Here is a 21,495-nt window from a genome sequence, read left to right as displayed (position 1 = left end):
AGCAATGAAGTCTTGCAGGACAGGGTGGTTGTACCATGTGTTTGACAGGTCAATAATAATAAGTCAGCCGTTTGTTTGGCTTAAACATCCACTGCTGTCACAGTAAAAACACTGAGTGACTGGGTTTGTTTTTCCATCACTGATATTACAGCCCTAAAGGGCTAGATATGCTTTACCAGAAACACACACGTCTGTCGAGAGAGTACAACAAACAAAAAAGTATCTACCTTCCTCTATCATACCATTTTCTCTTGGAACACATGTGCACAAGATGAACAAACTGGTGGTTTTGTGCTTTACAGCACACAAGTTTTACTTACATTCCATGGGGAGCAGAGAGGTGGTTTGACACCGAGGGGGGGGGGGGGGGGGGGGTCAACACAGACTTATACTGCCTCACCATCTTTCAGTGGGGATAGACAACATCACACGCACGAACGCTACAATTAGTCTCAAAACCTTCCCAGTCCTACATGGTAATGTAAATAAACACTGTTCACTTGTGGTGGTTGTTGTTATAAAGCACTCTAGGAAAATCAACAGTGGTTTGCTAGCTGCATCCTATCCTTCTATGGGGTAACATACTTCACAAGTAAACACTATTGTAACAACTATTGTAGACCTGGGTTCAAAAGCCATTTGAAATCATTACAAATACTTTAGCTGGGATTGATTGAGCTTGCCTGGCACAATGGAACCAATGGAATAGTGGCAAAACTGCAGACCAGTCCATCTGGCACGCCAGTCAGACTAAAGCAAACGCTGAAAATATTTGAAATATTTCAAAAATGTTTTTGAAGCCATGTTTGTGAACAACCCGCCAAGAATTCCAGGCCCCGGGTTAAAGAACAATAAAACATTTAAAAATGAGAGAAAGAAAGTTGTTAACATTAAAGGGGAAAAAAAGAGAGAAAACGCTTCTACTCAAAAACAAAGCTTCTTTTCACAGTTAACATTATCCCATTCCATCTCAACAGAGCGGACTGCCATTATATCGGATACGATGCAGCTACATTTTTCTACTAAGCAACAAAACAAAATCATAAATGTGTACAATTAAACAACATTAAGGAGGAGGAAATTAAATGAAAACAATTTCTTCTATTAATCTTGTTTAACTGTTAACATTTCAGAACATTTAATATAAACACTAGTGATGCTTTAGAGCCTACAGTTGCCATGAGCTTCCTGTAGAATTCTAAAACAGCCTATCACAACACAGTGTCAGAGTTTTCTTTTAGTGCTTCTTGCAAACAACCAATGGTGTGCGTCTGTCTACACAGTGCCATCCAGAGTCTGTTGTCCCAAGTTGCTTGAGTTAGCCTGTTTGATGATGAGAGAGTCGCAGCCGTCCATGTCCTGTTTGCCACACCTACAGAAGCAACACAAGACAGATCAGCATTACCAAGTCATACAGACCAAATTCTCCAGTTGGAGGGAAACAAGGATTTCTGAAACTTTTTAAAGGTTTCCAGATTTGCAACCCTATGAAAAACAAATGTATTATTCAACCGTAATAGTGTTCTCGTACTGGTCCACATCTGACCCATCAGACGCGTGGTCTTACCCAGAGGTTGGTCCGCTCCCTGTCCTGTCATTGGTCTGCTGCTGGTGCTGCTGCTGGTCCAGCTCTGACAGTAATTTCAGGACACTCAAGGCCGCCTGTGGACGGGATTGGAACATTTGATATAGCCTAGATCCTAATTTCCCTAGTGCTTGTGCCAATATATGTCTGATTTAAAGCATCCGGGTCGTGTTCAGAGGGTGCAAGTGAAAAAGGGAAGTATATTCTGAACATGTCCAATATGCCCCCCCCCCCAATCTATGAAAATGTTTAGCTATGGTGTGTCCTAATGGACAAGATTCTGGTCTAACCATCAGAGCATCTCACCATGTCGTGACAGGACTCCACGTCCTTGCCAATGCCGTGGCTGATAAGAGGCGGCTGGGAGGAGCAGTTGATCAGCGATACAAATTCATTCTTGTTGTTTTTGGGGAAGTCTTTGTAATCCACCTGCAAAGAAAAAAAGGGTTTTTAATACTAACACCCCAAAATACATGAATAAAAAGTTGTGTCTGGGTGCGTTTGTCCGCACATGCTTGCGCGCCTCTGCGTCTGTTTACCTGTAGACCTTGTACGTTGGCTAGGTAGCTGAGCTGTTCGGAGGGTCTGGTCAGGGGTCCGTGAGGTACTAGATGAGCCATACTGTTCTGACTCTTCAGGATGGTATCGGCGGTCAGGGAGGTACCAGCGTACAGCAGCTCGTTGGCGATCATGGCCGTCAGGGTGGCCTTAATATAATAACATTAAAAAGGTGCAATAAGCAGAGATCTCTCCACCATTTCCTGCTTGCTAAAATTCTAATAGTATGCCTACTACTTTCAAAACAAGCAAGTGTAGAGAATCATTGTACCATCAAAACTGCTGTGAAATATCTTTTAAATAACCAAAAACATTGTATTTTCAGACGCAAAAACTAAACTTAACAGGACATATAGAAAAAGAGAACATAGAACAGATCTATTGCTTCTTACACTTGCTGTCAATAAGAATGACAGATCTATAACTAATTTATATGTGAATTTGGTCAGGTTGCCCAAAACGTTATACTGCAGCTTTAACAATAATGTTTATTTGCATACTGCGCATCTTTATACCAAGACACATTTACATAAAACAGAACATCAAAGGACTAAAAATATATATACAAAGGAAACCGAACTAAAATAACATCAAGGATAACGTCGATAACTAAAACGCACACTAGACACACACACCTTGGCAGGGTTGGTCCGGGGGCCGTAACCCTTGTTCTGGTGCCCCAGACTGGGGCTGGCCCCTATAGCCTGGGCCACCTCTGCCACCATGGGCAGGATGCCTGCTGGGAGCTGCTGGTGGCTGAGGTAGGGCTGGCGGTAGTTCTCTGCCTTGGAGCCTGAGAGATAGGGGGCGACAGAGAGACAGACATGTAAAACACTGGGAAGGAGAACGGAACACCCATGTAAAAGTTTCCCTGATTTAAAAAAAAATCCCAAATCTGTCGTCCCGCACAACACCAAGCACGCTGGAAGAAGATTGTGAATGACCTATGCTCCATAAAGAGACAAAAGGGTTTAAGTCAAGTAAGTCAAATCCAAAAGAAAAGTCTACTACATAAATCTGAGAACATATCAAAGCATGTGTAGTTCCAACCCTGCCCCTGAACAACTCACCCAGCGACTGGCTCTCTTCTACAGAGCCCGGCTCGAAGAAGGTCACTTTCCTCCCGTCTCCATTTTTCTTCTGCAGGACCTTGGGTTACATGATCAACAGAAAAAGCACACGTCAGTTGGCTGCTTAACAGTCATTCAAGTCAACACAAACTACTCTGCTGTGTACTGCTGGCTAGATGAGCACATGAGTAGGGTCTAACTAAACCAGTTGCCTGGCTGGTATGCCTCCGGTGGCTCTTGGGGACATACTGTACCTTTTCGTCCGTTTTGAGCGCAGGTTTGTGGGGCTGAGGCGGAGGCACTTTGAAACCTAGAAGCTCAAGCATCTTCTCTGCTGCATTCCTCTTCGCTACCTTCTTACTGGGGCCTAAGCCCTCCGCACAATGGCCACACACAGTCACCTGATGACCACAAAACAGGTCAGAATGAAAATTGAAATTGGCCCCCAAGCCTAGATAGACATACGCAATATGGCGCTAAATTGCCCTCTGATAGGATGGGTGTCTTGTTTGCCATATTTGTTCACACCTGTCCAATCCCCTCAGACCTCCACAAGTGCTCTAGGCCTAGAGAATAGGCACTGTGGGGTTGATTTGGTCAAGAGCAGGCTAGGCTATTTGAGCCTCCTGTTTTACCTGCATGACGAACTCCCTGCGTCTGGGCAGCCCCCTCTCCGTCATCATGCTGTACTCTGGCTCCTTCTCTTTCTTAGCCTGCTGGATCTGAGCCAGTCTGCTGATGGGGTTCATGCCCTGCCCATACTCTGGACTGGTCTGCAGCTGGGGGGGGGGGGGGGGGGCAGGAGAAAAAGAGAGCGCGAGAAAGAGGGATATTTCGCATTACACACAAGAACAAAGATTCCTTAGAAACAATTTTCCAACTCTACAAAAGCTTTCCTCATCACCCCTCCTTTCCCTCCTGTTGCACGTCCCTTTAAAAATGAATATCTTAGAAGCACTTGTTCTTTTTTTATGATGTACAGTACCTTTACTCACTGTTAGCTAGCAAATTTACCATCTGGGATAACAAAGATGCTTTACTGCTCTCTACACTCCCTGACCTAATCCCCTGGTCCTTTCACCTTAATAATGGACTTGGTTTTCTTCTTAATGCGTGCTGGCTGAATCTTCTCCACGCTGGGGGACAGCTGGGGCAGTCTCCTCAGTTCCTCCAGCACGGCTGTAGCTGCCAGCTTTTTAGCAATCTTCTTACTCTTGCCCTCGCCCTCGCCACAGAACTCGCCCACCGCCACACACACCATGAAGCTCTTCATGTGAGGCGGGCCTGCCTCCTTCAGAACCTGAGGAGGAAGAACGACGTTAGAGAAAGACAAAACAAATTAGAAATAGGCGTATCAATGGAAAGGTAGGTCATTGAAAGGACAAATGATTTGTTCAAACTGGACTTGATCAATCTAAATGACTGTTAAGCCAATGCAGGACTATAGCCTAACTACCTCAAAGTTGACAGGCATGTTCCTCTTCAGTGCGATCTCAAACACCTGGCTGATTTCTGATTTATTGAAGTTCTCTGTGTCTTCTCCATTCGTCTGAAATCAACAAAGTTTGTGTCAAAACATTTGTCTTGCAGCGGAGTTGCTTTGTGTGGCAGCATTGAGTCACATATATGCCCTTCCTTCACGTTGTGAAGCAGACAGGTGTAGTGATCCATGTAGCAGGTGTTGCCTTATGGGTAAAATACTGTACATTTTCCCAAAGTTCCACCCAACTTTTCCCAAAAATTCCTGTTGGAGGATTCACGAAATCAGAAGGGAATAAGCAAGGAAGGAATCCTAGAAATGGGACTCTTCCAACCAGGATTTCTGGAAAAACCCTGGAACTTTGGAAAAGTTACCAGAATATTCCAACCCTAGCGCTGACCCCAGGCCGCTCTGACCCCAGGCCGCTCTGACCCCAGGCCGCTCTGACCCCAGGCCGCTCTGACCCCAGGCCGCTCTGACCCCAGGCCGCTCTGACCCCAGGCCGCTCTGACCCCAGGCAGCTCTGACCCCAGGCAGCTCTGACCCCAGGCAGCTCTGACCCCAGGCAGCTCTGACCCCAGGCAGCTCTGACCTCAGGCAGCTGCTGCAGCAGTATGGGCTCTTTCTGTAGAGTCTTCAGTGCCTTGGCAGCGGCGTCATGTTTGGCAAGCTGCCGCGTGCGCCCCTTCCCGTGGAACTGCTGGCCCCCGATGTTCAGCTCCATGTGGTACAACACCGGCCCCACCGGGGGAAACGGGTAGTAGTACCTGACCACACAGAGAAGACAGGATACGCTCAGGTATAGCTTTTACTGAGATGACACCCCCCACCCCAGAGTGGACATACTGTTGCATGGAGCGTTGGTAAGGCCCTGGGGCCCTGATGTTGTAGTTGAAGTTGGATGGTCTCATCCCAGGGTAGGGGTCTATGGGCTTGTACATAGGCTTCACCCCTAGCTTCATACAGAAGGCATTCAGCTCCACCGTGTGTGTCATGCAATCTACTGAGGTAGGGGACACACACACACACAGACAAAACAGAAAACAAACATTACAGAACAATAGTGACCAAAACTTTAATACACCTGGTGATCAAACTCTTTTGAATGTAGACTACTTAACGCCACTGACTATCAATGTTTCCCCAATCAAGATAATTTCATGATACAGCAACTGATGACCTGAGAGCCTCTCAGAAATAAGCACACACACAGGGCCAGGCGTGCTGGGTTCTTGCCTGTGTTGTTGCGGGGGTTGTTCCTCATGCTAGGTTTGGGCAGTGTTGTCTGGGCCAAGGCTGTGGCAGCTGCAGAGTGCTGGGCCTTCTTTATACTGGTCCCCTCTGCCTCCCAGTGCTGATCCCCCAGTGATAACCGCACTGAGAAGATCTGGGGGAGGAAGGAAAGAGACAGAACAGATAGAAGTAGAGAGAGGGATATATATGTTATTGAAATGAACAAGTATTTAAGAGCAGGGAGGTAAACATTAAAAAGCACAGTGATGACTGATCTCCTAGGGTCATGTCCAGTAGGCAGAAAAAGGCCAGAAATTACAAGGTACTATCTGAAGTTAAACATGTCCAACAAGAAACGTGTACTTATGTTTTCAGTTGCAAAACCCCTTGCTGCAGTGAGTGTAGCCTAATGAACATGACCCATGTTTGCAAGTGAGTGTCAGTGGTTGGGTTGTTGAGTTACCTTGGAATGAGCTGGTCCTTGCTCACAGAGCAGCTTATACTCAGGCTGGATCTTATTGAAACGGGCTAACTCATTCACCAGACACATGGGGGTCTTCTCTTTAGGGTTTGCCATGTTAGATACTAAAAACAAATTAACAAAATTAGATAAGTCCATTGAGAGAGGCATAGAAAGAAAGCTTTGGAGCACACACACAATGCACGCACACCGACAGACCTGTGGAGGTGGGGCTGAATGGAGTGGCTGAGCCCGAGGGCAGGGCTGAGCTCAGGAGCGGGTGACTGGCGCTCTCGGAGGGCAGGGGGCCCGAGGCACAGGGGATACTGTACCCTGGCTGGGGCTGAGACAGCTGCTGCATGGGGCTGGCAGCAGGGCTCGACATAAGGTTACCCGGACACTGGAACTGGGACATACTGGCCAGTTGGGTTTGGTGGAGTCAGGCGGTAGGTAGGTTAAGTCGAGGTGGGAAATCTTCAGTACTGCAGCGATAGATGTTTAAGGTTTATTTGATTGAGGTAAATGACTGCAAAGCTCCGCCTGAAAAGAGGATAACAAAGACAATGGCTTAGACTTAGAGTGGTAGCTTGTTCCCTGCAATTTAAGGATACAAGATGGTGCCACATTTGCATGACCACAACAACAAAAAACAGTCAGTGCCTTGCACAACTGGCCTTCAGCTGCCTTTGTAGATCCAGCACTGACAGCAACAACAATACAGATTCATTAATTTGTAACACCTAATAACAACCATACATGGAAATGTCATAAGGGTGCTGTCATTTTGCATCATAAAACTAGAATGAATGGGCCGCAATAAATCCAATAAACCGTAAACTATTTAATCTGTTTCCCTGTAATACAATAACTAGTAACTTAGACATCATCTGGCTGTTGTGGCAATCAACAATTCTCTACAGACAGTAGAACTTAATGCCCAACTTGCTGAGAGGACACGTTTATAATAGAAAGTCGTTTGGATGATTTTTGTAAGGTGTGTTCTGCTAGCTACTTAGCTAGCCAGCCAACTAGCTGCCTGGCTCTCCAGCTGAACTAGTTCATGTTAATTTCATATACGAGCCTTACATACTAACGTTAGATGTAATTTTTGTTTCTGCAAAACGTTGTCAAGTGTCATTGATTGATCCGGTCTTGCTAGACAAGTTATTGTAGTTGTGCCGTTTGTTTGCACGTTTGTCAAGTCAAGTACCGGCGGTAGCTAGCTAGTTAGCCTAGCCAAAGTATCTGGCTAGCTAACAATCTAATTATCTGGTCGACGTCAACACATTTGACACTCATGTCACGTGTATTAGCATTTTAAATATTTTTCTAAAACATTCATTAGTTATATATTGTGCAATAAAAAGGTATGAATCCGGCATAAATCTGAAGCAATTCGCTTATCGAACTCCTGCAGAAATTGATGGATCGTGGATGTCGAGTCAGGTAGCTCGAGACGCTAGCTAAGCAAACTAGCTAAAGTTAGCTAGTCAAGAGGCATCTAATAAAACCTCACCTCGTTATCTTTCTGTCCAGTTTTTGGTTACTCCATTGGATACGTTACTTTAGTGTTGTATTGGTTTGTTTTTGCTCCAACTGTGTAGGGTTTCCCGTGTGATTTTGGATCAAAATGTTGGTAGTGAAGTGGTGGGGGAAAGGCATACAAGGCAAACACTAAAGAGAATGGCCCAATCTTAGCTGTCTCTTCCGGGAAATGACATCGTTCAGCTAAGAGGAAGTATACTTGGAAAGTGGGGTACTTTGTAGCTAACGAATGAATGAATGATCATATAATATATTTCATAGTAGACATTTGAGTGCATATCTTGCTACAGACGAGCACACCCATAGCTCCAAAGGCTCTGGAACATTTAGTAAAGAAGACTACTTGGTGTTGTAGACTGGTCTCAGATTAGATGTAACATGGCAAACATCAATCCGGGACTCTCAAATTAGTATGGCACATTACATAAAATAAAATGGAAACGTCTGGCAACCGATAGGATGCGTGCTCGAATCCCATCATGGATAACGTTATCAACTTTGCAAAAACTTTTTAGCAGTGGTGTATAGTACTTAAGTAAAAATCTTCAAAGTACTACTTAAGTCGTTTTTTGTGTTATTTGTACTTTACTATTTATATTTTTGCCAACTTTTACTTCACTACATAACTAAAGAAAATCATGTACTTTTTACTCCAAACATTTTCAGTGACACCCAAAAGTACTGGTTACATTTTTGACAGGAAAATGGTCCAATTCATGCACTTATCAAGACAACATCCCAGGACATCTCTGTCTCTGATCTTGCGGACTCACTAAAAACACATGCTTTGCTTGAAAATTATGTCTGAGTGTTGGAGTGTGCTCCTGGCTACCCTTGTCTGTAAATTATGCCTTGAGTCGATTCTACCACGCCCAGAAATCTGCTCATTTTATTCTCTGTCCCCAATGCACTAGACAACCAGTTCTGATCGCCTTTAGCCGTAGCCCGTAGCCCTGATCCTACTCTGTTCCTCTGGTGTTGTAGAGGTTAACCCAGGCCGTGTAGCCCCTAGTTCCACTTCTATTCCCCAGGTGCTATCATTTGTTAAATTCTGTAACCGTAAAAGCCTTGGTTTCATGCATGTTAACATCAGAAGCCTCCTCCCTAAGTTTTTTCCCCCCGTTGCTTTAGCACACTCTGCCAACCCCGATGTCCTAGCTGTGTCTGAATCCTGGCTTAGGAAGGCCACCAAAAATTCTGAAATTTCCATCCCCAACTATATCATTTTCCGCCAAGATAGAACTGCCAAAGGGGGTGGAGTTGCAATCGACTCCAGAGACAGCCTGCAGAGTTCTGTCATGCTAGCCAGGTCTGTGCCCAAACAGTTCAAGCTTCTACTTTAAAAATCCCCCTTTCCAGAAACAAGTCTGTCACTATTGCCGCTTGTTACATACCTCCAGCTGCGCCCTGGACATCATATGTGAATTAATTGCCCCCCCATTTATCTTCAGAGTTTGTACTGCTAGGTGACCTAAACTGGGATATGCTTAACACCCCGACCATCCTACAATCTAAACTAGATGCCCTCAATCTCACCCAAATTATCATGGAACCTATCAGGTACAATCCCAAATCCGTAAACTCGGGCAACCTCATGGATATCATCCTGACAAAAATGCCCTCTAAATACACCTCTGATCTCAGCGATCACTGCCTCATTGCCTGCGTCCGTAATGGGTCCGCGGTCAAACGACCACCCCTCATCACAGTCAAACGCTCCCTAAAACACTTCAGCGAGCAGGCCTTTCTAATCGACCTGGCCCGGGTATCCTGGAAAGATATTGACCTCATCTCGTCAGTAGAGGATGGCTGGTTATTCTTTCAGAGTGCTTTCCTCACCATCTTAAATAAGCATGCCCCATTAAAAAATGCAACACTAACTCAAAAAAGTTCTGGGACACTGTAAAGTCCATGGAGAATAAGAACACCTCCTCCCAGCTGCCCACTGCACTGAAGATAGGAAGTACTGTCACCACTGATAAATCCACTATAATTGAGAATTTCAATAAGCATTTTTCTACGGCTGGCCATGTTTTCCACCTGGCTACTCCTACCCCGGTCAACAGCACTGCACCCCCCACAGCAACTCGCCCAAGCCTTCCCCATTTCTCCTTCTCCCAAATCCAGTCAGCTGATGTTCTGAAAGAGCTGCAAAATCTGGACCCCTACAAATCAGCCGGGCTAGACAATCTGGACCCCTTCTTTCTAAAATTATCTGCTGAAATTGTTGCCACCCCTAGTACTAGCCTGTTCAACCTCTCTTTCGTGTCGTCTGAGATTCCCAGATTGGAAAGCAGCTGCGGTCATCCCCCTCTTCAAAGGGGGGGGGGGGGGGGGCACTCTTGACCCAAACTGCTACAGACCTATATCTATCCTACCCTGCCTTTCTAAGGTCTTCGAAAGCCAAGTCAACAAATAGATTACCGACCATTTCGAATCTCACCATACCTTCTCTGCTATGCAATCTGGTTTAAGAGCTGGTCATGGGTGCACCTCAGCCATGCTCAAGGTCCTAAACGATATCTTAACCGCCATCGATAAGAAACATTACTGTGCAGCCAAGGCTTTCGACTCTGTCAATCACCACATCCTCATCGGCAGACTCGACAGCCTTGGTTTTTCAAATGATTGCCTCGCCTGGTTCACCAACTACTTCTCTGATAGAGTTCAGTATGTCAAATCGGAGGGTCTGCTGTCCGGACCTCTGGCAGTCTCTATGGGGGTGCCACAGGGTCCAATTCTTGGACCGACTCTCTTCTCTGTATACATCAATGATGTCGCTCTTGCTGCTGGTGAGTCTCTGATCCACCTCTACGCAGACGACACCATTCTGTATACTTCTGGCCCTTCTTTGGACACTGTGTTAACCACCATCCAGGCAAGCTTCAATGCCATACAACTCTCCTTCCGTGGCCTCCAATTGCTCTTAAATACAAGTAAAACTAAATGCATGCTCTTCAACCGATCGCTGCCTGTACCTGCCCGCCAATCCAACATCACTACTCTGGACGGCTCTGACTTAGAATACGTGGACAACTACAAATACCTAGGTGTCTGGTTAGACTGTAAACTCTCCTTCCAGACCCACATCTCCAATCCAAAGTTAAATCTAGAATTGGCTTCCTATTTCGCAACAAAGCATCCTTCACTCATGCTGCCAAACATACCCTTGTAAAACTAACCATCCTACCAATCCTCGACTTCGGCGATGACATTTACAGAATAGCCTCCAATACCCAACTCAACAAATTGGATGCAGTCTATCACAGTGCAATCTGTTTTGTCACCAAAGCCCCATATACTACCCACCATTGCGACCTGTACGCCCTCGTTGGCTGGCCCTCGCTTCATACTCGTCGCCAAACCCACTGGCTCCATGTCATCTACAAGAACCTGCTAGGTAAAGTCCCCCCTTATCTCAGCTCGCTGGTCATCATAGCATCACCCACCTGTAGCACGCGCTCCAGCCTTTACCTCCCTTATCTCACCTCATTTGCTCACATCGTATATAGACTTGTTTATACTGTATTATTGACTGTGTTTGTTTTACTCCATGTGTAACTCTGTGTCGTTGTATGTGTCGAACTGCTTTGCTTTATCTTGGCCAGGTCGCAATTGTAAATGAGAACTTGTTCTCAACTTGCCTACCTGGTTAAATAAAGGTGAAAAAAATATAGAAAAAAATAATAGATCCAGGAACAAATATAGCCCATGGTTCACTCCAGACCTGATTGCCCTTGACCAGCACAAAAACATCCTGTGGCGTTCTGCATTAGCATCGAGTAGCCCCCATGATATGCAACTTTTCAGGGAAGTTAGGAACCAATATACACAGGCAGTTAGGAAAGCAAAGGCTAGCTTTTTCAAACAGAAATTTGAATCCTGAATATAACACATTAGATCTGGTAAAAGATAATACAAAGAAATACAAAAAAAAAATGTTGTTTGTTTTTTGTACCATATTTAAAATGCGAGAGAAAGACAATTTATTATTCCAGCCCAGGCACAATTTAGATGTTGGCCACTAGATGGCAGCAGGGGATGTGCAAAGTTTTAGACTGATCCAATGAACCATTGCATGTCTGTTTTTGTATCAAGACTGTCCAAATGTTCCTAATTGGTTTATTAATACAATTTCAAGTTCATAACTGTTCACTCTCAAACAATAGCATGGTATTATTTCACTGTAATAGCTACTGTATATTGGACAGTGCAGATAGATTAACAAGAATTTAATTTTTCTGCCAATATCAGATATGTCTATGTCCTTGGAAATTTTCTTGTTACTTACAACCTCACACTAATCACATTAGCCTACGTTAGCTCAACCGTCCAGCCGGGGGTGGGTTAGGCACCGATCCTGTAGAGGTTAAGTACATTTAAAACCAAATACTTCAAATCAAATTTTATTTGTCACATGCGCCGAATACAACAGGTGTATTTCACCTTACAGTGAAATGCTTACTTACAAGCCCCTAACCAACAATGCAGTTAAGAAAAATATACATTTTTTAAAGTAAGAGATAAGAATAACAAATAATTAAGAGCAGCAGTAAATAACAATAGCGGGGCTATATACAATGTGTACTGGTACAGAGTCATTGTGCTGGGGCACAGGCGTCTAGGTAATATGTACATGTAGGTAGAGTTATTAAAGTGACTATGAATAAATAATAATAAAATAAGAGAAGCAGCAGCAGCATATAGGGGGGGTCAATGCAAATAGTCTGGGTAGCCATTTGATTTGCTGTTCAGGAGTCTTATGGCTTGTGGGTAGAAGCTGTTTAGAAGCATCTTGGACCTAGACTTGGCGCTCCGGTACCGCTTGCCGTGCGGTAGCAGAGAGAACAGTCTATGACTAGGGTGGCTGGAGTCTTTGACAATTTTCAGGGCCTTCCTCTGACACCACCTGGTATAGAGGTCCTGGATGGCAGGAAGCTTGGCCTCGGTGATGTACTGGGCCGTACGCACTACCCTCTGTAGTGCCTTGCGGTTGGAGGCCGAGCAGTTGCCATACCAGGCAGTGATGCAACCCGTCAGGATGCTCTCGATGGTGCAACTGTAGAAACTTTTGAGGATCTGAGGACCCATGCTGAGACTTTTCAGTCTTCTGAGGGGGAATAGGTTTTGTCATGCCCTCTTCACGACTGTTTTGGTGTGCTTGGACCATGTTAGTTTGTTGGTGATGTGGATGCCAAGGAACTTGAAGCTCTCAACCTGCTCCACTACAGTCCCGTCGATGAGAATGGAGGTGTTCAGTCCTCCTTTTCCTGTAGTCCACAATCATCTCCTTTGTCTTGATCATGTTGGAGGGAGAGGTTGTTGTCCTTGCACCACACGGTCAGGTCTCTGACCTCCTCCCTATTGGCTGTCTCATCGCTGTTGGTGATCAGGCCTACCACTGTTGTGTCATCAGCAAACTTAATGATGGTGTTGGAGTCGTGCCTGGCCATGCAGTCATGAGTGAACAGGGAGTACAGGAGGGGACTGAGCATGCACCCAAGGGGCCCCGGTGTTGAGGATCAGCGTGACAGATGTGTTGTTACCTACCCTTACCACCTGGGGGCGGACCGTCAGGCAGTCCATGATCTAGTTGCAGAGGGAGGTGTTTAATCCCAGGGTCCTAAGCTTATGATGAGCTTTGAGGGCACTATGGTGTTGAACGCTAAGCTGCAGTCAATGAATAGCATTTCTCACATAGGTGTTCCTTTTGTCCAGGTCTGAAAGGGCATTGTGGAGTGCAATAGATTGCATCATCTGTGGATCGGTTGGGGTGGTATGAAAATTAGAGTGGGTCTAGGGTTTCTGGGATAATGGTGTTTATGTGAGCTATGACCAGCCTTTCAAAGCATTACATGGCTACAGACGTGAGTGCTACATGTTGGTAGTCATTTTGGCAGGTTATCTTAGTGTTCTTGGGCACTGGGACTATGGTGTTAGACTCCGACAGGGAGAGGTTGAAAAATGTCAGTTTAGACACTTGCCAGTTGGTCCGCGCATGCTCAGAGTACACGTCCTGGTAATCCGTCTGGCCCTGTGGCCTTTTGAATGTTGACCTGTTTAAAGGTCTTACTCACATCGGCTGTGGAGAGCGTGATCACACAGTCGTCCGGAACAGCTGAAGCTCTCATGCATGTTTTAGTGTTACATCATTGCAGAAAACACAATTCCACTGCTTCAGAGTCCAATGGCGGAGAGCTTTACACCATTCCAGCCGACGCTTGGCATTGCAAATGGTGATTTTAGGCTTGGGCTTGTGTGTGGCTGCTCGGTCATGGAAACCCATTTCGTGAAGCTCCCGGCGAACAATTATTGTGCTGATGTTGCTTCCAGAGGCAGTTTGGAACTCGGTAGTGAGTGTTGCAACCGAGTTGTTGTTGACTGGGGCAGCTCTAGCAGGGCAGAAATTTGACAAACTGACTTGTTGGAAAGGTAGTGTATTATGATGGTGCCACGTTGAAAGTCACTGAGCTCTTCAGTACAGGCCATTCTACTGTCAATGTTGTGCCTTGGATTTACGTACAGAATAATACGAAATGCTCTGAGAACATGTTGCAGACAGACAGAAATGAGTGGCCAAAAACTACAGTATGCGATTCTCCATTAGTGATGGGTCATTTGCGAACTAATGGCTCTTTTAAGTGAACGTTGGGAACCGAATCGCATCGGCTAAAGAGACGTAGGTTTGGCTCGCTGATTTGCATATTGTTACTATTTTTTGAGATTCAAAACAACAGATTATCTGAAAATAAGTTACACAATTACTAATTTGAATTTTTTGCAGGCGATCTAATAACTTGGCCAGGTAAACATTTATTTGAACGTAAGACGATGTGACAATGTTCGCCTACTTTTTGGGCTTTACATTAGATTTTAAAAAATGTCATGGTGCTAGGTACATTTTTAAGCATTTTGAACAAAGAGCCGTTGGGAGTCAAATGATAAGTGTCTTATACGTGAATGGAGTCAAATGATAATGCTCATCACTAATCTCCTTGAGGGATGTCTCTCATAATAAACCTAATGGTGCATGGATTGATCAAACAAACAAATCAAACGAAACCACCATAATTGTCCTCAGCACATTTATTTTGTCAGTGAATGACCATAAGCTGCAAAGAACTTTAACTTACATTGAGAAATCTTCACAACCATGATACAAAAGAGAAAAATCACACACACAAACCTAAGATTATTATGCTCAAAAATATAAAATCCATGATTGATTCACTATAAAATATTGCTTCTCTATAACCATATTTTTCTTCCTGTGTCTGTCCATTCATGAGGACAGTGAGAGAGACAATAGCTGTGTTTGAGAGCATCAAAAACGTGATGTATCATGGGTAAATTGTGACTGACTGATGTACAAGTAATAATGACTCATTATTTACGATGCAAGGTCAATAGTAGATCAGTCAGTCAGCAGTCGCCTGCACTGTCGAACATTTCACATTTACATTTGAGTCATTTAGCAGATGCTCTTATCCAGAGCAACTTACAGTAGTGAGTGCATAATTGTACTTTTTCATACTGATCACCTGTGGGATTCGAACCCATAACCTTGGCGTTGCAAGCGCCATACTCTACCAAAAGCCACACAGGACCCAAACAAGCCCAGTGGTTGCATAGCCGCGCGAAGTGTGGGTGCGGAGGGTGCTGCAGCACCCCCTGAGAAATCCCCCAAAATAATCACAGCAAATATATATATATATTTTTTCTCTCCACAAAAGTAGTGTACTGGGCCTTTACTATTCCTGTATTAGTGGACCACTTGCTGTCTGTTGCGTGGGAAAGATGTGGTTAGCTAATATGTTAAACACCTATCCAGGCATTGTGAGATCTGGCAGGTGTCTGCAATGAAGTCAGCCAGGAACACGGCCAGTAGTTTGAGTTTTTTTACATGTTGTACGCCTGCCGTATGTTCAGTGAGTCTCGAAGCATTAGGTCCCGCAGGCGCCACAGTGCATCTGCCATCGTCTTGTGGGCTCCCTTGCTCTTCAGCCAATGGGAAGGGAGCCTGCTCTCCTGGTCTTTGGACAGGTGGGCATCTCTCCGACGCGCTGTGGAAATGACAGACGTTACCCATTTTGCTCACCACACACACCCACAAACAGAAGTGTAGAAACTCAGCAATAAAGGACACCTAAGAGGACAGCTATTCAAGAGACCAATAATACATGGGAGTAGAGGGAGAAGGAAAGTGTTGCGCTCAATTCATTGGAGTTAATTCAGTATGCTGCAGTACAGGTGCAGAGAGAAGAACAGCACATTTGTGATTAGAAATATACCTTTGAGAGATTGGTCCCACTTGCTGACTGTGTCGGTCTCTGCGTTCAAGCCCTCGATGTACTTGAGGTAGGCCTCAGAGTGAAGCACCCTCTGTGTCTTGGGCGGTGGAGCCACAAACATGGGAGTCATGGGCTGGAGGTGAGAGGGCTGGCCTAGCTGGCCTGGGTAGGGTGGAGGAGCCTGCTGCCCCGGGCTAAACATCCCAGGCTGAAGGGAGATACAGGAAAACATAATAAGAGCACTGCTTTTCCACTGCATTTGGGTACAATATACCATGTATGGAACTAATGAGTGCAGTTGCTCATTGGTAGTTCTTAGTAATAAGTTAGGCTTTTACCTGTTGCATGTAGTAGTGGCCTCCGGGACTTCCTTGCATGCCATTCATACCAGGACCCATCATACCTATCACAAAAGCAATGAGTTTCCACACACAACAACATGCATTGTTAGTGTAGGATGTATAACATGGTGGATGTGCATAGAATGCATGCTGTAGAATAAATGTGTGCGCTTCTTTATTTGTAGTCATATAGCTCCACATGCATTACATGTTTGTTCATGTGTTAATTGAGCTGACCATGGATTCCGAGATATGCGAGCAGATGGAACAGAGTAATACTGTGCGAATGTGTAGAGGAGAGGTAAAGGACGGTGGAACCCCTGTAGAGAAGGTCGCTACCCACTAGTGCCTACAGAAAGTCTACAAACCCCCCCTTGGATTTCTTCACATTTTATTGTGTTACAAAGTAAGATTAAAATTTAAGTGTCATTTTTTGTCAATGATCTACACAAAATACTCTGTCAAAGTGAAGAAAGAAAAAAAAGAAGAAATATATATATATATATATATATATATAAAAATAAAAAATAAAACATTGATTAGTTAAGTGTTCACCCCACAAGTCAATACATGTTTGAAACACCTTTGGCAGCAATTACAGCTGTGAGTCTTCATGGCTAAGTCTCATAAGAGTTTTGCACACCTGCATTGGGCAATACCTGCAAATTATTCAAGCTCTGTCAAGGTGTTGGGGATCATGGATCATCAAGCCATTGTCAAGTCTTGCCACAGATTTTCAAGGAGAATTAGGTCAAAACTGTGACATTGTACACTCAGGAACATTCACAGTCTTCTTGGTAAGCAACTTGTAGGTTATTGTCCAGCTGAAAGGTGAATTCCTCTCCCAGTGTCTGGTGTAAAGCAGACTGAAGCAGGTTTTCCTTTAGGATTTTGCCTGTGCTTAGCTCTATCCAGTTTATTTTCATTCTGAAAAACTCCCCAAGCATACCCATACCATGATGTAGCCACCACCATGCTTGAAAATAAGGAAGCAGTTACTTAGTGATGTGTTGTGGTTGCTTTGCATTTAGGCCAAAGTGTATTCCTTTATATCATTTTCTTATCACTTTGATATTATGGAGTATTAGGTGTCGATCGATGACAAAAAATTACAATTAATTTGTAGACTTTCGATAGGCACTGTAGCTCTGATGCAGAGCAATAGAATTTCCAGCTACCTTCTTTCCTTTTCAAAGTGTTTTGTTCTGCAACCTGGACCTCGTCAACTCATTTTCCCATCTCAGAACAGACAGACTGGAAGCTACTGACTGACCAGGACAGGTGTGGCCTTGGCCTGGAGTGGAAGGTGGGTGGGGTCCTTACCCGGGTAGGGCATGCCAGGGTGGTACCCAGGCATACCTGGCTGGAGGTGTTGGGGGGGCATCGGGCCCATATGGTGAGGTGGCATTGGGCCCATACCCAGCAAGCCCTCATGGGGGCCCTGCATGGGCATGCCATAGGGGGGGCCGTAAGCTCCCATCATGCCTTAGGAGGAGGAGGCGGGGCCGGGAATGACAACAACAACGATACCCATGCATAAGTGACATGCAACTGACTATCCAAAAGACATGCACTACATATTAATGAATGATAAAATATTAAGTTAAACAAGCTAGTAAGTAAAACAAGAATGGATGTTACTGTAAAGAAGAGTTTAAAATAATACAAATACTATTTCTGGTCATGCAGTTGATTTGGATCATGCAAACTCTGATTCAATGCATTTGATGCAAAACAAAATATAAAACAGGGATGAAATACTAAATTAAAATTAGCAGCAACAGAGACAAAAACAATCAGCCTATAATGAGGATGCAGTTGAAAGCCACTGGACAATTTTGAATGGGCAATTTCTGGATAGGGGAAGAGGGTAAATAAATTAAGGTTGAATTGTTTTAGCAGTCCAGCTTCATTATTTCCCAGGTAGCTGCTAAGTCCCAAGCAATGGTGCCATCTCCCTGAATCCCAAATCTCCCCTAGCCACTACACTTTAGGCACTGTAGATCTGGGTGCTTAGGGGCTAGTGGTTGATTTGGGATGTCGGTCTCTGTGAGGAAGGGGTTACCTGGACCAGGCATCATTCCCATGTGGCTAGGCGAAGGCACCACCCCCATCATGGACCCTACTGGGGTACCTGCTCTCGGGGATGCTTGCTGCTGGGCTGCCCTCTCCTTCTCCTGCCGCTCCACCACCCTGGCTGCCCGCTCTGGAACAAACAACAATACGCAGACTTGGATTATTTCATAACGCTAACACTGAAGGGACATAACACTCCAAGTTTGTCAGATGTTTGGCTAGGGATATGGACTAGCGTATTTTGTTTTGTCGACATTTGGAAAGTTTACCTTCCAATTAGCTGTTTCTAGCAGGCCTGACGTGACATTTTTTCTTATCCAACATGTACTTTACTTGCATGAAAAGGTTGGATGGAAACCTGGTTATTGTCATCACCAATCTGATTGCAGATCTCAACCGGTGTATGAATCCCACTGGTGAAACAAAGTCTCCATAGAGATGTCTCAGTACTAGCATGCTTCCCTGGCCTTCCTACCTTCATACTCTACTTTCTTGGGAGCCTCCAGGTTCCTCCACTCGGTGCCCACCAGACGGCTGAGCTCCCCGAAGGAGAAGTCAGGGTGGCGGGTCTTGATGACCGAACGCATCTCACTGCTGAATAGGATATAACCACTCATGTTGACCTTCCTCTTGGCTCCTTCCTTCTTAGAAACACCCTTCGCCTTGGGAGTGGACTGTGAGAGAAACAGGGGGTAGACCAGTCAATGAACAGTAACACCCATGATAATTAATAGTCACACCCCTGCATAAACCTAATCAGCATAATACATACACCCCATAACATCCATCTGTATAAATCTAAAGATGTGTTTTTTTTATTGCATGGGCTGGACTGCGTCTCAATCCACCACATCTGTCACTGTTGGCCTTCCGTATCTGCGGTGAAAAGTGGCAGAGCTACAGGAGGTGTTTGTCAGACTAGGAGACATCCTGAAAATCTTTCTCATGAAAACAACTGTTGTGTCCAAAAGATAGAGAGAGACAGTGCATTCGAAAAGTATTCAGACCCCTTGACATTTCCCACATTTTGTTACGTTACAGCCATACCAAAATTTATTAAAATTGTTATTTTCCCTCAATCTACACACAGTACCCCATGATGACAAAGCAAAAACAGGTTTTTATACATTTTTGCAAAGGTATAAAAAAAAAACATTTACATAAGTATTCAGACCCTTTACTCAGCACTTTGTTGAAGCACCATTGGCAGCAATTACAGCCTTGAGTCTTCTTGGGTATGACGCTACAAGCTTGGCACACCTGTATTTGGGGAGTGTTTCCCATTCTTCTCTGTAGATCGGGCTGTCATGTGCCTTTTAATGAGGAGTGGCTTCCGTCTGGCCACTTTACCATAAAGGTGTGATTGGTGGAGTGCTGCAGAGATGGGAGAACCTTCCAGAAGGACAACCATCTCCACAGAGAAACTCTGTCAGAGTGACCATTGGGTTCTTGGAAACGTCCATCACCAAGGCCCTTCTCCCCCGATAGTGCAGCTTGGCCGGGCGGCCAGCTCTAGGAATAGTCTTGGTGGTTCCAAACTTCATCCATTCAAGAATGGTGGAGGCCACTGTGTTATTGTGGACCTTCACTGCTGCAGAAGTGTTTTGGGACCCTTCCCCAGATCTGTGCCTCGACATAATCCTGTCTCAGAGCTCTATGGACAATTCCTTCTACCTCAAGGCTTGGTTTTGGCTCTGACTGGGACATTCTATAGAGAGGTGTGTGCACATTGCCAAATCATGTCCAATCAATTGAATGTACCACAGGTTGACTTCAATCAAGTTGAGGAAACATCTCAAGAATGATCAATAGAAACAGGATTCCCCTGAGCTCAATTTCAAGTCACATACCAAAGGGTCTGAATACTTACAGTACCAGCCAAAAGTTTGGACACACCTACAAGGGTTTTTCTTTATTTTTTACTATTTATACATTGTAGAATAATAGTGAAGACATCAAAACGATGAAATAACACATGAAATCATGTAGTAACCAAAATAAGTGCTAAACAAATTAAATATTTTATATTTGAAATTCCTCAAAGTAGCCACCCATTGTCTTGATGACAGCTTTGCACACTCTTGTCATTCTCTCAACGAGTTTCATGAGGTAGTCACCTGGAATGCATTTCAATTAACAGGTCTGCCTCGTTAAAAGTTAATTTGTGGAATTTCTTTCCTTCTTAATGCGTTTGAGCCAATAAGGTAGTGGTATACAGAAGATAACCCTATTTGGTAAAATACCAAATCCATATTATGGCAAGAACAGCCCAAATAAGCAAAGAGAAACGACAGTTTCATTACTTTAAGACATGGAGATCAGTCAATCCAGAAAATTTCAAGAACTTTGAAAGTTTCTTCAAGTGCAGTCGCAAAAACCATCAAGCGCTATGATGAAACTGGCTTTCATGAGGACCGTCACAGGAAAGGAAGACCCAGAGTTACCTCTGCTGTTCATTACAGTTACCTTTGCAGTTCATTACAGTTACCAGCCTCAGAAATATGCAATTAACTGCACCTCAGATTGCAGCCCAAATAAATGCTTCAGAGTTCAAGTAACAGATACATCTCAACATCAACTGTTCAGAGGAGACTGGGGCGAAATCAGGTCTTCATGGTTGAATTGCTACTAAAGGACACCAGTAAGAAGAATAAACTTGCTTGGGCCAAAAAACACGAGCAATGGACATTAGTCCGGTGGAAAGCTGTCCTTTGGTCTGATGTGTCTTTGTGAGACGTGGAGTAGGTGAACGGATGATCTCCGCATGTGTGGCTCCCACCGTGAAGCATGGAGGAGTGATGGTGTGGAGGTTCTTTGCTGGTTACACGGTCTGTGATTTATTTACAACTCAAGGCA

The 21,495-nt window shown here is 44.6% G+C and overlaps 2 protein-coding genes across 6 annotated transcripts in view; both read right to left on the bottom strand.

Moving 5' to 3' along the window:
- Window positions 1-284: 284 nt before the first annotated feature.
- Window positions 285-8,105, bottom strand: LOC139370884 (double-stranded RNA-binding protein Staufen homolog 1-like). Of its 3 annotated transcripts, none has more exons than XM_071110743.1 (16): window positions 7,903-8,105; window positions 6,606-6,926; window positions 6,390-6,511; window positions 5,930-6,080; window positions 5,540-5,696; window positions 5,286-5,460; window positions 4,670-4,762; window positions 4,295-4,513; window positions 3,849-3,992; window positions 3,468-3,614; window positions 3,214-3,292; window positions 2,779-2,936; window positions 2,125-2,292; window positions 1,892-2,014; window positions 1,568-1,662; window positions 285-1,372 (listed from the first exon to the last, which is right to left on the bottom strand). In XM_071110743.1, exons 2-16 carry the CDS (start codon window positions 6,799-6,801, stop codon window positions 1,276-1,278), a joined length of 2,124 nt encoding a protein of 707 aa, XP_070966844.1. In that variant the 5' UTR covers window positions 6,802-6,926; window positions 7,903-8,105; the 3' UTR covers window positions 285-1,275. The 3 variants fall into 3 exon arrangements, with proteins under 3 accessions (XP_070966844.1, XP_070966846.1, XP_070966845.1); XM_071110745.1 differs by having other exon boundaries at window positions 5,540-5,693; window positions 7,903-8,102; XM_071110744.1 differs by having other exon boundaries at window positions 6,606-6,868; window positions 7,903-8,085.
- Window positions 8,106-15,002: 6,897 nt separating this feature from the next.
- The window catches only part of LOC139370883 (polybromo 1, like), a 38,326-nt gene continuing 31,833 nt past the window's right edge, over window positions 15,003-21,495 (bottom strand). The window contains exons 26-31 of one of the 3 annotated variants that reach the window (XM_071110740.1): window positions 19,115-19,313; window positions 18,629-18,769; window positions 17,887-18,048; window positions 16,561-16,625; window positions 16,223-16,430; window positions 15,003-15,994 (exon numbers count right to left, since the gene is read on the bottom strand). In XM_071110740.1, the coding sequence (XP_070966841.1) occupies window positions 15,831-15,994; window positions 16,223-16,430; window positions 16,561-16,625; window positions 17,887-18,048; window positions 18,629-18,769; window positions 19,115-19,313 (939 nt within the window). In that variant the 3' untranslated portion in view covers window positions 15,003-15,830. The remainder of the gene's footprint in view (window positions 15,995-16,222; window positions 16,431-16,560; window positions 16,626-17,886; window positions 18,049-18,628; window positions 18,770-19,114; window positions 19,314-21,495) is intronic. The other 2 variants (XM_071110741.1, XM_071110742.1) reach the window with 2 other exon arrangements.

This window comes from Oncorhynchus clarkii, chromosome 17 (assembly GCF_045791955.1).
Source record: "Oncorhynchus clarkii lewisi isolate Uvic-CL-2024 chromosome 17, UVic_Ocla_1.0, whole genome shotgun sequence".
Lineage (NCBI taxonomy): Eukaryota > Metazoa > Chordata > Actinopteri > Salmoniformes > Salmonidae > Oncorhynchus > Oncorhynchus clarkii.
The sequence above is the reverse complement of the archived record's forward strand: the minus strand, read 5'-3'. Positions and strand labels throughout refer to the sequence as shown.